This window comes from Erpetoichthys calabaricus, chromosome 1, assembly GCF_900747795.2.
Source record: "Erpetoichthys calabaricus chromosome 1, fErpCal1.3, whole genome shotgun sequence".
Taxonomy (NCBI): Eukaryota; Metazoa; Chordata; class Cladistia; order Polypteriformes; family Polypteridae; genus Erpetoichthys; species Erpetoichthys calabaricus.
The window spans coordinates 215,009,405-215,026,042 of NC_041394.2; the positions used below are offsets into that span (position 1 = coordinate 215,009,405).

Consider the following 16,638-nt stretch of genomic DNA (forward strand, 5'->3'; position numbering starts at 1 on the left):
AAAGTGCAATAATATACACAGGGCTGTTCTTAGGACGTGGGGGCCCTTGGCATAATTAGAATGTGGGGGCCCTAATGCGTGTAGTATTAGCTATAGTTCAGCCAGATTTGACTTGTTTCCACTGGGCACCACGTGGAGGTATGTAGCTAAGCCCAGCGTGTGCAAAATGTGCAGTGCAGTGGTGCATAATTTTATAAATTTTAGAACATATAATTTATTTTTTGTCAAAATTAAAAAGTGTGTTTTTTATACCTTTTCCATTTTTTTCTACCAATGACAACTTTCTTCGTTTGCTGCATGTTTTGCAAGAACATCTCTAAAAGGACCCTTTTTGACCTAGAAGGTTTGCTCTGAATCAGTGAGGGATGAGGGCCACATGCTTGGATCGTTCCGGTCAACACAGCGAACATCATTTTCAATGACTGCATCATCATTTTTAATGATTGTCTCGTCATTTTCACTTTCAGCAACTGCTGGCTGAACATCATCATCTGGCTGCTCATTTTCTTGTGGAATGTGATGTGAATGTTGCTTGTTGCTTACTGCTGGTCGGTTTTGAAAAGAATCAATAGGAGAATGCACCTTTCGGCCAAGACAAATTTCAGCAAAGACCCTTTTTGTGTCTCAATAAAGGCTACATCGTCTGCCTTTTTCTTTCGTTTAGCAGCACCGGATGGATAACTGCGTTTCATATTAATATGGTACGTGTGAAACTGCTAACGTGAATAAGACGCAGTTACGAGCGGAGTACGATAAGGCCAATGCCAAGGCGAAAAAGGGAAGAAAGCGTTATATGTGACAGAAAAATACAGGAAGAAGTCCACGCTCACGATGCAACTGTGGTCTGGAACGGAATGGTGTCCTCCGATGAGAGCACTCTATTTATTGACTTTTGTGGGGGCATGTTGTAACAGGGCCCGGCCCCGCCTGCACCTGAGCAGGGCCCTGGCCATAGTGAACGTCCTAAGCCCCAGTTCGCTGTTGCAGCGTCCCTGCCCCCGGAAAGAGCAGTAAGCTTAGCATTAAACTTCATAGTACAGATATGTAGCTTGCGTCGATCTTAAAAAAAAAAAAAACCCTCGAATGATGGGGCCCCCTTTTGTCTCGGGGCCCTGGGTGACTGCCCTGCTTGTCCATGCCTAAGAACGGCACTGATATACAGTACCTTACTTAAAAATCTACAACACAGTCCTTGATTCAAAACAGTTAATGCTGTTTTCAATAATAGGAAGAAAAATAATAAGATAATATGGAGTTATATTTGTAATTCATGAAGTCATGTAGCATCTAAATGATTTTACTAATTCTCTCTTTTTTCTATTGTCTATTTTCAGATGTCAAAAGCTGACTCACTTAAGTCTTTGTTACTGTGAACACTTGACTGACTCAGGGTTTGAATGGTTAGAAAACTTACCATCTCTTACATGCCTGAATCTTTCTGGAACCTGCATTACAGATCAGGTAGGGATGTCTTGAATGTTGCTTCATTGTGTGTGAGCTGAACTATGGAATCAAACTAGTGAAAACATACAAGGTAGAAACTGGAAGGCAAAGAGCAACTGGGTAAACATGAAAAGAGCAAATGGGTTAATTGGAAAACTTGATATGTAGTTGGGCAAGTGGAATGGACACCATTATGGACAGGGTTCTGCTGTTTAGCTAAACTCACTGGGGTAGAGGGGATTCCTTGTTTTAGTCTTTTGTAGTTTTTGTATTTGTCACGTGCTATTATTATAACATCTCATTGATCAGAGCTCAGTTCTAATTTCTTCATTTTGGGGAGCTAAAACCTCTTTCTAAAAATAAACATGTTCCTTAGATATAAATTTGTAGGAAAAAAGTGAATTAATAAAACAAGGTAGAAAATCAAAAATAATAAATTTTAAAAACCAGCTACTGGAATAATGTGTATGAAATACAGAAAAAAATGGAGCCTCCCTTTGACAGTTTTTTGTACTGATTTTACTGTGGGTTGACTTTATCTTTCTTTATTTGGCTCTTTTTTGTTCTCTCTCTCACCCTCTTTTTACATCTGTTGTTTTCTCTCTTGGTTACTGAGCTGTCTTCCTTAGAGGTCTTTCTGTCTTTCACTGCTTCCTTCACTCCTGTTCAAGTGTCTTTGGCAGCCTGTTTGTTTGCCTTCCCTGATCCATACATTGCCAGCTTTCACTTTGTTTGGGTATTCCATATTGGATTAATGAGGCAGTTCTTCAGTGGGCATATTTTACTCAATAGTGAGTGACAAACAAAATTCTGGACATCCTCTTAATATGTTCTTTCCATTTTTTTTTCTGTACACAAAGGTTATTCCATATTGATGATTTAATGTATCAAATATATAAAACAGGAGTTTTTTGTAATATATACATTAAGGTGTCAAAAGTATGAATAGATAAACATCTGCAGAGTTGATCCATATTCTGATGTTTACTTGCAGTTCGGCCAATATTTTGGCAGGTGATACACTTCTGCCACGGGGCAGCCTGCCATAGCATACCTTTTATAATTTAAGGTTCACTAAAGAGATCAGATCATACTAATTCATTCTAAAATGAGTAACACTGGGCCAAAAGGAATGATTTTCATTAATGAGTATCTGCCAACTAAAACTCAAGCTGTGCTTTGATTTGAGTCCAGATAATAATTTTCATTTTGCATGTGTGATATAGATGGCAACATTACAGAAGTATTTTCACGCTAGTTACACATGATGACTTTAATTTATTTCACTTGCATTAAAAAACCCATGTAAAATATCTGTACCAAAAATTTGGCAACTTCAGTTAGTTAGAAAAATGTTCCTTTATTTTTAATTGAAACTTCTGCCAAAGCTTAAAGTACTGTAAAATTCAAAACAGAGAACATTGCTGCAATACCATATAGCCCTAAGGTGGTTTTAAGGTAAGTAAATACAAAGTTCAGTTCAACGTTGAAATCATTGCATACTGGAGAGCAAGGAAAGGCACACTGAGTTTGTTCTCTTTTATTTCCTGTTGTTCACATAAAGGTTCCCCACTCTTTTGATGTGTGCCTATGTTTTTCTACAGCTACTCAGTTGTCCTCCCCACATTCTTAAAGGCATATACCTTACAATACTTGTTGATTCAGAACTGACTCCATGTGAGTGTGTGTACATGACTGGACTCAATGATGGATTGGCAGCACATTCCTGGTTTGTACCTGATACTGTCAGTACAGATCTGAGAATGTTAATTTTTATGTCATAGTCAAAGATCAGAAATCTCTGGCAGAAAATACCAGACTTAACAATTTGACAAACATGTATTTTACTTTCTAAACATAAGCCAGATTAATTTACCTTTTCATCTGCCTACCATACGTTTCTTCTGCTTGCTAGAACTTTATCATCCTAAGCTTATAAATCAATGTAATTTAGAAGTCTTTTAATAATGATATACTGCACATTCTTAACTTCATCAGTAGCAACATCTATTTCAAAATGACTTTATTTAACAATGGCCCCAGTTGGTATTTAAAAATAAATTTCAGATTGTACTGAAGCTTCAGCAATACATTTGTGTTCTGGTATCCTTGTTTGTTAAAAAAGTGTAATTTTGGCATTGTTTTCCCTGCCTTTCCTTTTTCCTTTTTATTTAAATAAATTACTGAAATATTTGGACATTTTGACAGATTTCAATATTTAAATGTGTTATAGCCTATTTTTGAGCCTGTGGAGACAGAAAGCCTGGCATTTAAGTTTGGGGCTAGGCTGCCTGAGTGAGGCATATTCTGGGAAGTTTGATTTGGGTTAAGTGCGGCTTTTTTTTTTGTGGTCCATTGTGGCTGGAATGATGGCACAGTAGGACCTAGAAAAAATAGCCTCTGTTGTATAGGAGTGAGGGAAAGAGTAGTGAGGCCTAGGTGAGAAAATGTTAATGGTAACTAGGGAATGTAAGTAGTAAGAATAAAAGAGAGATATCCAGAATGAGACAACTAATGACTTCTTCTTTGTATACCCTAGCAATCAGTTCCAGAGTCCTAGATACCATACCAAACCTCAGGGACCAAAGTCAGAGAGTTCCTGTCCTCAATGCTCTTACATTGCCAAATCATGACCATTATAGACAGAAATAAATTATAATCTAACATGCTATCCGCCACAGTCACAGACATGAGACTCCTAACATACTAACAAGAGTTCTGTTAAAAATCAACCATTTCAAGTCCCATTGAAGTTCTACAGAGTATTATAAGCCTCTTGAGATGATCACAGTATTGATGAACTGCTGTATATATGTGCTCTCATTGGGTCCTTGTGAACTTAAAATAATGAAAATGGACAATGGCACATAAAAATAGATACACAATAATAATGACATTAATAAACAGTACAATATCACTTTAGTAGAATCTAAGATAGGGGTTTTCAGTTAGGATCCAGGAGGTCCACAATGTTTATGAGCTTTCACTTTAGTCAGTTTCTTATTTAGAACCAATTCACTTTCTAATAAATCAATACTTTTTGGCCTTAGTTTTAGTTAACTCGCTTCTTACAATTCAGGACTATGAATTGCCTATTTTAGTTTTAAACTACTGCATTTAGGTTTTAATTGTTTCTTAACCAGCCATCAGTTAAAATGAGGTGCAAATGACATAGGAACCTCCAGCTCTTCCATTTAAAACTGTGTATATGTGTCATGAAGTATCTGTGTTTTGAAATAAATGAGAGAGAAGGGAAGGACCATAAAAGATACAGATAAAGTTCTCAGAAAACAAAAATATACAGTTTTTGTCATAAAAGAAAAAAATCACTAACAAGCTAAATAATAAAATAACAAGTTTCAATATTTGTTAGGCCTGGCCTCTAATTATGAAACTGATTGGAACAAAAACATGCAGCCTCTTTGGACCTCCAGGGCCGTAATTGAGTACCCCTCATCTAGGGTGAGCCCATGACATTGTCTTCTTAATTGTAAATATATCTTGGATGCACTGTAGGCTTTTCATTCTAAACTGAATATTAATTTTGTCTGAAGTTGTATTGTATTGATGTAAAACTGCACGTTATTGTAAAATGTAATTTCACAGTCTTGCATATTGTAATCTTTTTAGTTAGCCAATAAAAGGTGTCATTTTGCTTGACTTTTCACTACATTCATAATGGCTAACACGGTACAACACCCTAGTACTACAGTCTTTAGACCAAATACACTAAAACCAATTTCTCACTTGGAGAAACAATGCTGATTCTGATATGCTGCTCTGTAAAAATAAAATGCAGGAAAACTAGAACTGCGTACTGTATACAAACCCGTCAACCAGCCTGAGAAAACTGAAACAGTGCAGACAGCTAAAGTGCTAGCCTTTGAAGGAACTGTAATATTCATACAAGTGGCAGTGTGCTGCTAGTTTGTCACAGGAGTAACTTGGCACACAAACTGTATTTTCAAATCTTGGAGAAAAATGCCCATTAATTACAAGGCCTGCAAAATAGCTTAAAATATATGTAGTACTGCTAATGTTTTCATTTATCTGTTAAGACTATAGATGTTTAACAGACACAAAATAAAAATGATGCAAATTGTATTCCATTATTACTTTAAACCAAATCCTAACCCTTCAGTAGATCACCAAATGCAGGTTTTTCTGAGTTCCCATTTGTAAAGGCCAGTAGAACCCTTGACAGTAGGGTTACATAATTCTCCACAATGATTCTACATTTTATCCCTATTCATAAATTCTTTCTTTTCTATAATACTGGTATTAGAATGCACACACTTATCAATCACTCACATTAATACATACAGAAGTTGTACAGAACTATGAGACGGCCATACACAGTCACACGTAATTGGTGCACTAGAGACGACAACAAAAGGAAATTTTTACATTGACACGTGTCTGCTATGTTCCTGACTGCATCAGTGAGAGTGGTGCTAAAAAATGTTATGGAATGGTCCATACAGTACTTTCATGTATAATAAACTTCAATGATTCTGCAGGAAATCACTCAATGGAAGATTTTATAGTACAATAAAACCAATTGTACTGCACAATAATATGCAAATACGTATATTAAATTATATAACATTTATTATGTACACAAATAAATATAGAGCTAAGTGAACAGGAAGCTGAATCAAGTGAACAACTTGAATAATATTTAATCTGAAACTAAACATATTTGCTGAAATGAAGCAAACAAACTGCATAGATAGACAGATTGTACAGTGGCCTCTGTCAGGTATCTTTACTTGTAAATTTCTTTGACTGTGTAAGTGTGTGTATGTGTACATGCACACGGATGTGTATTTACATGTATATTTAAATAAATTATGTATAAAAAAGCTACTCGTACAAATATTTTGACATCAATAGGCCTGGTCCCATGACTAAAACAGAGAAGAAGGTAAAAATCCTGGTTAAATTACACAATTCCTACAACAGTTATGATTATAAGGACTGGCACTAGAAGAACACTAGGTCAGAGCATGTCTGCTTGCTTTACTTGAAACCCAAACCCCCCCGGGTGTGCTACGCGCCAGCCACTTCACATCTCTGCTGCTTGCATTGTGAAGTGGGGGCTGAACGCACGCTAAGGAGATGCGGTCGGATCAGCTGCTGTCTTACTGCTGCTGCTGCTAAGATGCGTGTTCTGCTTGCCGCACGTCGATCATTTAAAAGCCTGTACAGCAGCTGTCCTTTTGTCTCACTGCCATGTCTCGTGGGACGTCAAAGTGTCTTCCAAGAAGATCATGTCTTGACCCAAGATTTTTTTATTATAATAGAGAAATTTCATTGTACATAGGTCTTAGTTATTCAGGGTGAATGTGATGGAAACCACTTGTTCTAAAAATTTAATCGTTTCTAGGATGTTATTATCCAGGATATCTAGACAATGGAAAAAATTTATAATTTTCCTACAAAAGATATAATTTTAAGATATGAATATTCATTTCCATTTTTCACACACCCACACCTGAGACATACAGACACCATGCTACAATCAACTTTTTAATTCAACAATTCAGTGTTTTGGAAATTAAATTGTAGAATGAGAATCTGAACTTTATTCATAAACAAATTTTTGACCCCATAACTAAACTTTCATTTACATGGAAGTAAAGTTCGCTTTTTGTCAAATAAAATGTGGTCTATCAATTGCTAGCAAAGCAATAGGAACCAACAGCACACATTCAGTTTAATTGTGATAAATATGTACATTATCGTTTAAAATGGACACCTATTACTGTTAGCAGATTTGCGGTGCATACTACCTAAATGTAGGCCAGTATTTCCTAATTAATTCATTGAATATGAAGTGATATATAATTAAACTGTTATTGGCTGTTTTGTTAAGCCTATTTTTCATAATCACAGACTCTTCCCTTGTACATATTTAGATGTCCAGTGTTTATTGATGATCGCCATTTTTAAGTATGATCCTCTAACAGGCAATGACATAGGGCCTATTACATCCAAATTCAAATTGCTCTTTGAGGTGTTAAAGTAGTGAGAACAACACCCTTGCTGACATGAACAGCAAACATCCAAAAGTGGGAGAACAGCCATGCCATTCTGGTTTTGGCCCACTACATCACAGGCAGAGGGACACAAACACACTTACAGGGTTGGAGATGGGAGTGCAGTGATTACTGACCTACCCCACTAATTTTCTTTACTGGGGACTGAGCTTCCATAGTCAAGACACAAGTGAGAATTTCCATGTACAGTAGTTAAATGAAGGATATGGATGGAATTTGCCAACATTTCTCTGGCAGATTTTCAGTTTATGGAATTTTTCTCCTACAATTTAAGTTTTAGTTCAGCAAAAAGAAGAGTGTTGACAGTTATATTTTATGGTGCAATTAATATTTTTATGGCTGGTGTTTTAAACACCGTAAGGCTATGAAGTTTGCAATGTGAAATTTTTACCAAATAAAAGTAAGTTCCTACCTCCTCGTGCCATACATTATGGTTATCAATCATTTGTCTATTTTTTATTAGCTTATTCTTTTTAATATGACAAAGGCCAGAAGTATAATTGTGCAATTCAGCATCATGTTAAGTAAAAGATGACTAACACTTTAATAGGCAGCCTGAGCCAACTGATCTGAACAGTATAGCTTGAAAAAATGTAAAATAATGATGTAAAAATAAGTACATCTTACTGCTTGTTTTATGTCATCCACTGCAAAAACTGACAAAAGCTCAATAACTCAATACAAATTAAAAAAAAAAGATTTTTACATTCCATATCCAGGATTCAAACCCTGGTCTTCTTACTACGAGGCAGCAGTGATACTAATGTACTGCCATGAGAAATATTAATGCACAACTGAAAGAAATAGAGAGCCATTACAGCAAGACATTTGATTTTGACAGATCTGTCATTTCAAGTCCAACACTACCAGTTACATTATGAATTTGCATCTCAGTCTGGTCAATTTCTATTTCTGATGCATGAACAATGTTTTGTAACTTCATTTGTTTTCATGAAACATATTATTTAATCTGTCATTTTTTTTAATAATCTACGTTCACCTGTATAAAGCTGATTTTTTTCTCCTATAATTTCATATCCATATCTTCTCCATTTCATCCCCTGGAAATGTTGAAAGTTCAGAAAGAAATCCGCATATTGACATACTGCAGTGATATGATACAGTATTCTTAAAAAAAATCCTTAATTCAGGTAGCACTGCAGTTTAATTAATATTCAGTGCATCACTTTCCACTGTATAAGTCTGTGAGAAAGTATTTCTTGGGCTCTGCCTGGAGAAAACTGTTTGTTTCCAGAGGTTTCAATGAAAAGGGGTGAATGTCCTAGCTAAGCATTGATTGGTTTACTGTTACAAACAGTCTCACCACACCCTTGCATTAGAGAACCTCACAACCACTCTACCCTGGACATGAGTTTTGCTCCAATTACTAAACAGCTCAATCGTGGGACCTTTCAATTCAATCAATCAATCCTCCAAAGAGAAGTACCGAAAGCAAAGCTACTCTTCCACCAAGAATTTCCCAGCTTTGAACCCAATTCATTCATGGAGTTAATGCTTTCTGCTGGACACATTGAGCAACCAATTTTAGCTTTATTATTTATTTAATGTTCTGGTTTTGTCTAGACATTTTAATCAAGTCAATATTTTAGTCTTTGGAAATGTTGCTTCTTCCAGAACATGGGCTGCAATTTAAATGAGATCACCCTTGTAAGTTAACATACAAGAGTTTGCAGGAAGCTTTTTCTTCTTATTTCCTCATGTTCAATGTCTAATATGATGGATTATAGTTGATCTCATAAGATGGAATGTAAATAGAGAATACTGAACAAAGCAAACCTTAGTGAAGATTTTTCTGAACAAAAATAAGATAACTAATTTTTATCAAAACCGAAATATTTATCAGGATATACAGGCCTGGTAGATGAATATTAACTAACTTTTAGTTTTACTTAAGATGCCATGAGCAGTGAAGGGAATTATTATTATTCCTAAAACAGAAAGGTCAAAACAGAAAGGAACTCTCAGAAAATTAAACAAATAAATATATTTATGGGCACCTAATTAACAAGAAATCCCTAATTAGGTAACTCAATTAAACTTAATTAGACACTAAATAACAGCAATTAATTAATTAAAAAATGTTCCTCAAGACTACAAATTAATATTAAAACACATAATCACTCTGTTGCCCATCTGAATATTAGGGCTAACAGTGTATACAATCAGTAGACCACTGCCCCTTTGTGGATCCTGTATAGTTAATATGTCATGTACCTAGCTCATGTGCAGGTTGCTGCAATAACATAAATTGATTTTTAGTTAATTGGTGAGTTGGGCAGCTGCAACCAATCATTTGCAGTAAGAGGTGGGCTTTGGGGGATGCAGCTGATTCCCAGAGGACTAGGAGGGATGTGTGAGCAGGAGGTGGGGAAGAGACATACGAGGTGAGCTGAAGAAATGGATGGGCAAGAGTGTGTTGAGAAATATGCCAGAGAGGGAGCAAGGGGGGAAAGTACGAAAAAACAATGGGTGTAAGAACTCCTGCACTCGTTTAGAAGAGAAAGTTTGTGGGGGAAAAGAGGGAAAGAGACCGTTAAGTCAAGCTGGAAACAATTGTGCAGTATGTAAGAGAAGCACAATTGATTAAGAAGCTTGGGAACTGATAGGAAAAAGCACTGTCACATACAGTATATGTTTTCTGAGTGCGTATGAATCAATATAGTGGTGTGTTTCATTTCCCTCTGCAGTTTGGAATGAAGTATGTTTAGTTCTTCTGGCCACTCAGAAGAGAAATTGTTGGCGGTCTAAACTTTACAAGGACTGATTGCAGCCCAGACTGTGTCATCTCAGACTGTTTGTATTTCACCTTTTCAGAAGTAACTTTTTATTTTTAAAAATGCGTTTTCTCCCTTTTTTCTGGACATTTTGAATTTTTGTTATTTAAAAGCCATTTTTGGGCCTGTGCAGGCTGGAAGATTGCCATTTGAGTTTGTAACCAGATTTCCTGGGGTGAGTCCTATCCAGTGTTCCCAGACCTGTAAAGGGTGCAGATAGGGTTTGCACCTGTTTTTTAAAGTTTTATGTAACAGGATCACAACATGTACAGTTTGTTGAAATAGTTGTCATATTCTAATCCACTTCGTCCTGAACAGGGGGAGCTGGAGCCAATCCCAGTTAGCATACAGTAGGGTGTGCTGTTGAAAGAGTAGTATATGATGTTTGTTGTGTTGAAATCACTGTTGTAGATTGTTGCCATTGTAAGGACTTTCCAGGGTTAGAAGACTTGTGGCTGAGCTGTAACCTTGTTTTGTTATGGGATCCTGTTGATTTGCTCTACATTTCATATTAACTCTGTAATGTGTTCAAGCTGAATGATTTTTTGATTACATTTATCAAGGACTTTGTAATTTGCTGGACTGTGTGTTTTAATTGCTGTAGATAATTTTGACTTTGATTTTAAATGACACATTTATACATTTCAGTATTAATTAGTAAAATGTGAATGATGGCACTTTAATTTATATCATCCAATTTGCTTCCAAATCTTACTTTTATTTTACCTGTTGTATACCTTCTGTAAAAAAAAGTCCTCACTGAATAATATAACTTTTTAACCTGGAAAATCTTCTTATGTGTGGTAACTCTGAGCATTATGCTGTCAAACAAAATCAGGAGTTTTTGCAAGAACATACTGTATGCTATTGAATTTGTTTAAAGCACTAGGAGAGAATGCTCTCTGATGGAACTGTTTAAGGAAGCTGCAGCTTATCAACTGCAGAATCTTGAACTTGTTCACTCATCTGAATTACTTCAGTGCAATCAGTTCTCGCTCTTAGTTTATAAAGTGTTTCTTATGAAGCACAATTTTTAATATGCTTATAATAAGCAAGTGCCAGAGTTAACATCTTGTATTAAAAGGAGTACATATGTATTATATTTAAGAAAACAAATTAAGAAATTGTATTTATTCAAGTGTAAGTAGCAACCAGAATAGCGAGAACATCACATTTTAATTTAATGGGAAAAAAAGTAGGTCCTCAGCTTAAAGCAAACTCCTGGATGCTTACATGGAATGAAAATCTAATGAAGCCGCAAGCTGTGTTACACCAAATTAGTTTTATGATAGGTAAAATGTTCAACAGCTGCACCATTTTACACAACACACAGCGATGTCAAATAATAAGTTACTGTAAAAATGGTGCTTCCTGTTATTGCACTGTCTCTTTCCATTTGCAAACGCCGAAACCAGCCTACTCTTGGCATGGAGGAACAGCTGATAAATTCAGTTTGGCACGGGTACCTAAGAATTTGTGGCCACCAAAAAATACTTAGTGTGCAGCTGCGAGCACAAATTGCATACAAGATTACAAAGCTGAAATTAAAACTTTTTTTCCAAGCAGAAGAATGGTTGTTTACAAAGTTCTTCTTTCTCTTCATCTTTTTTTCTATTTCTATGTGGTGCTGATCAGCCTCCTCCATACAGCTCAGTCCTGCACCTGCTCTTCAGCCAGACCCTTTTCTTTCAGATTTTCCTTTACTTTATCCACCTTTGCTTTGGTCTCCCTCACTTTCTTCTTACCCTGTCCTTCCATTCCCTTCACTCTTTTGCCCATATATTCAATGTCTCTCTTCATCACATGTCCATACCACTTCAACCTAGTTTCCTGTACTTTCTTACACATACAGTATCTCCCACTTTTGTTGTTCCTCTGATTGTCTCATGTCTTATTCTGTCCATCTTTGTAACTCCATACGTCCATCTCAACGTTCTCATTTCTGCCATATCTAACGTCTTCTTCTTTGCTCCCTTTTCTGCCTATGTCTCAGCTGCATACATCTTTGCTGGTCTTACCACTGTCTTAAAAACCTTACCTTTTAACCTTCACCTTAATTCTTCAGTCACACAATACTCCTGATAGCTTCTCCCAATTGTTCCATTCACTGTGTTGGCTGTATGTAATTCTGTGTCAGTTAAAGTGTCCCTAATGTGTGTGTAGATGTGTTTATGTTCACCCTGTGACGGACTACTGCCTTATCAAGGCATGGCTCCAGTCTTGTGCTTGTTGCCTGCTGGCATACACTCCAGTTTCACCTTGACCCTACCTTGCATAACTGGGCTAAGACAATGGATGGATATTTGGGTGATTAACTAGCTTGTTCCAGCAAGGGTGTGATGAAATAAAATGGATAATTGTTCTTTACAGTGGTCTTGTTCAGGTTTGGGCCCTGTGGGTATCTCATCTGGGGTGGTTTCCTGCATTGCCTCGGTTGTATTAGCAGGTTTGAGAATGGTCTGGAATGCCATTCAGGGTCCCCTCATCAAAATATGGAATTACAAATTGATTTTTTCCCACAAAAAAGAAAAAATCTGCCTAGTTTTTGAAATCTTTTTTGAATATCTCTTAGGCAAAGAAGACACAGACAGAATATAAGTAATATTTGATGTCATGATGGGTATACAGTTATACAGTTATACAGAAAAACATTCTGTTTAGTGAAAATGCATTAGTATTATAACTTATCTTAAAATACAGCTTCTTACATACATATTTATGCACACATCTATAGGTGAGGGTGGTGGCGGGTGTAACCATGGAGAATTCAGTGCTGAAACATTTAACAAAGTTAAAACTATTTTTGCTTTACTGTAATGCCATCTTGTTTTTTTCATGGGGGTTGCCATTTTACAGTACCATTGTCACAATGTGTTGCAAGCGGCTTTGTCCTCAGTGGTTATGTCACCAGTGCAACGGTATAAAGCTGGCATCAAGATGCCTGCCTCATCCTACATTATTGGAAAAACAAGAATTTGTGTTACATTTTGTTTCAGTTGCCTGAATTAAAGTCTTGCTGCTTTTGACCCACATTTACTCTCTCCTGTTGCTGTCCTGGCTTCCTTTCTCCTTTTTTGCCTTTGTAGCAGAGCAATTAGCAATTTACATAGAAACCTGCAAGAACTGTGGGTGTAATCTGGTGCCTTTTTTTTTTTTTTTTGCTACCCTAAGTCATATGTATAATTATGTATAATTCCTGTCTTTATGCATTAAATTAAAGGAGTATGACTGTAAATAGGAATATTACAGCATTATTGGGTGTTTTTAGTCAATCAGGACTAAAAAGAGAAAATTGCTTCTCAATCCAAGTCCATCCATCCATCCATTATCCAATCCGCTATATCCTAACTACAGGGTCACGGGGGGTCTGCTGGAACCAATCCCAGCCAAAACAGGGCGCAAGGCAGGAAACAAACCCCGGGCAGGGTGCCAGCCCACCGCAGTCAATCCAAGTCTCTTACAGTTATTTTTTTTTTCTTTATTTAGTTTACAGTTTCTTGCCCAGAAGTAGTAGTTGATTCTGATTATACTGAGACATAGCCAAAGTCCTCATTAATCCTATTCCTAAAACTTATGAGTGCCACCATTTCTCTGCAGTTTTTGTCACCCTTTTGTCTCCCACAATACAAACAAAGCCCATTCAACAGACACTTTTGCTGCTCTGTGTTGGAAAGTCAGGCTTATATAAGTCACATTGCCTCCTTCTGGGTATTTGCCAAAAATGCAGCCTCATACAGAGAAAGAATGAAAAAAATAAATAAATACTGTTCTGCTTTGACATTCAATTTATTACACCCTTAACATGGTAACTATTTCATCTGTCTTTCCAATAAAACTGTTCAGGACATTCCCTAATTCCCAGAAAGAAAGCTCATCTTTAATTCAGGCACACGATCCATTACAAAAACAGACATTAATGCCTCATTACTCAAGTCTGTTAAAGGTTTTAACTGTACAGAATAAACATGCTGCAGTATCTTTCCAATACCCTGTGGTAATGTCAAATGAATCAAAAATAGGATATCAAAAAAGATTCACACAACTCACTATTGAAAAGAGCTACAAAACAACTAATAAAGAAAGGATTAGCACAAATACAGGGGAATCTTTTTCTTGACTCTTAGTTTGTCAGTGACAGCAATGACTTACAAGAGTTTGTCTTGAAGGATTATTTTCTGATGGTCCATAGCTGACTTGGGATATACAATTATTTAATATACTAATGGAAGATGTATAGCATCTTTTTATTGATCATGTATCCAAGTCTTTTTTTTTTTTTTTTTTTTTTTTTTTTTTTTACCTGAAAGCATAGAGGTAATCTTTTGGTCTCGGAAGAATTCACCTTCATTTAGTTTTACTTATGTTGTACTAGTGGTAGCAAACACCTATGAACTTCATGAGCAGGAATAATCCAAACTTTCTAAATTGACCTTTTTGTGCTATGATTGCCCCATGGACTTTATATTACTGTGTAGTAGTGCTCGATTACATTTAGAGATGATTCTAGGGATAGGGATGAAATCATACTAAGTCAGTTAAAGCTCTCAATTAAGTTTATGTTTAAAAAACCAATTAAAAGATCAAAGTCTGCATTACTTTAACAACTATTAGGCCCCATTCACACCTGAATGTTTTTCTAGTACTTTAATGCTAGACCAAAACACTCCAACTGCTTGCAAAGTTATTTGCAATTATTCTCAATGGCATTATTCATATCTAAGTATATTAGCAGAAAACTCTTATCAGTAGCATATGTAGTTTTCGGGTGGTTTCAGCCAAGCGTTTGTTCCATTGAAATGAAAGGTAATGTTCATAAAACAATGGTGAAAGAGAAAAAAAGCATTTTTGGAGCATTTTTGCAGATTCATTAACCTAGAATGCACTGTTGGCATGCCTGTTCCAAGTCAATAACTCACTACAAAGTGAAGTAAAGAAGGATGACAGTCCTGCAACTTGCATCATAATCAGCAATGGCAGCTCTAATATCTTTGTCCTGATAGATTTCTTTTAAAAAAAGTAAAAACCCATCAGAACATACAGAATACTCCCACCATTCATGTCATTAAAATATGTTCATTAAGGGCTTTGAAGAGAATCTTCCTAAAATTCTACATAAATACATAAGTTAAATGTTATAATATATATTTACATGATTTTATACAGCCCTAAGTAGAAACTGTGATATCACAGTATAAAAAAATCTAAACTGAATAATATTACAAAGGCACCATCACATACCACTGTACATACATTCTTATTGACATATGTGAATGTGTCAATGAGTTCCTCATAGAGAGTCCAAAATTGTGATCTAGACTCTCTTTGCAGAACAGGGTGAATCCAATATCTCATAGTACTGACGACACCTCCTACTCAGTTCTATGATTGCCAGGAATAAAAGCACTAAAGTCATAGAAAGAATTCTGAAGACACATCAATCACCTCACAACATGACAACACCTCACAACCTACAAAATGGTGAGCGGAAATGATGTTAATCATATGTTCTTTGCTAAATGCTTCATTGTAAATGCTTGAGGAACACTGGAAAGCAATTGCAAAATAAAAAAAAATAAAAAGCTGGAAAAACATTTGTAAAACACTATTGTCCAACTTGGTGTTAACCCTGAGCAGAATTCTATATAAAAATGGTTAATTCTGTGTGCCTCTCGGGATAAGCTGTTGTGATCTGATATACAGCATTAAGCCTGAATAATGCTCAGGATAGTATGCCCTCTATTGGATAAAATAACATCATGCTGCATAAATATTATGAATATTTCTATTGTAACTCCTCAATATTCATTATTGAATAGTGGGGCAGAGCCTTCAACCAAAGCACACAATTGTGTGGAAATGAAAAGCTGTAAAGCTAGTTTTAATACAAACATTGACAAGGATAGTGAATCTGATGCATACAGCACTGTATGACAGAACTGCCATGATGTGTCTGGTGACCTCAGTCATGTAAAGCTGCAGCAGGCTGCAGTAACTATGTGGAAAGATTATAATCAAGTTGAATGATAAGAAAAATATTCATCTCCTATGCACTGTTCACAGTACAGCAACTGCCAATGTTTGTGTCAGGGGAAATGTAGAAATCACTAAGCCTTGGGCTTTGGTAACCTGCAAACCACACAAGGGGTGCATTCATTATGTAGATCAGGTACGGAGATCCTACCTTCTCATGCGCAAGCAACAGAAAAAATATTATAAGAAAAGAGTAAAGAAACCCACTTCTACTGTCCTGATAGTAACATCGAGCTGTGCGTTGGTGATTATCACACAAAGCATGTATACTAAATCTGCATTGGTACAGCAATGGACACTAGACACAG

The 16,638-nt window shown here is 36.2% G+C and overlaps 1 protein-coding gene across 1 annotated transcript in view; it reads left to right on the forward strand.

Moving 5' to 3' along the window:
- Positions 1 to 16,638, forward strand: part of fbxl13 (F-box and leucine-rich repeat protein 13) — a 238,244-nt gene that overhangs the window by 178,957 nt on the left and 42,649 nt on the right. The window contains exon 17 of the mRNA XM_028811676.2: positions 1,335 to 1,461. Within this exon, the coding sequence (XP_028667509.2) occupies positions 1,335 to 1,461 (127 nt within the window). The remainder of the gene's footprint in view (positions 1 to 1,334; positions 1,462 to 16,638) is intronic.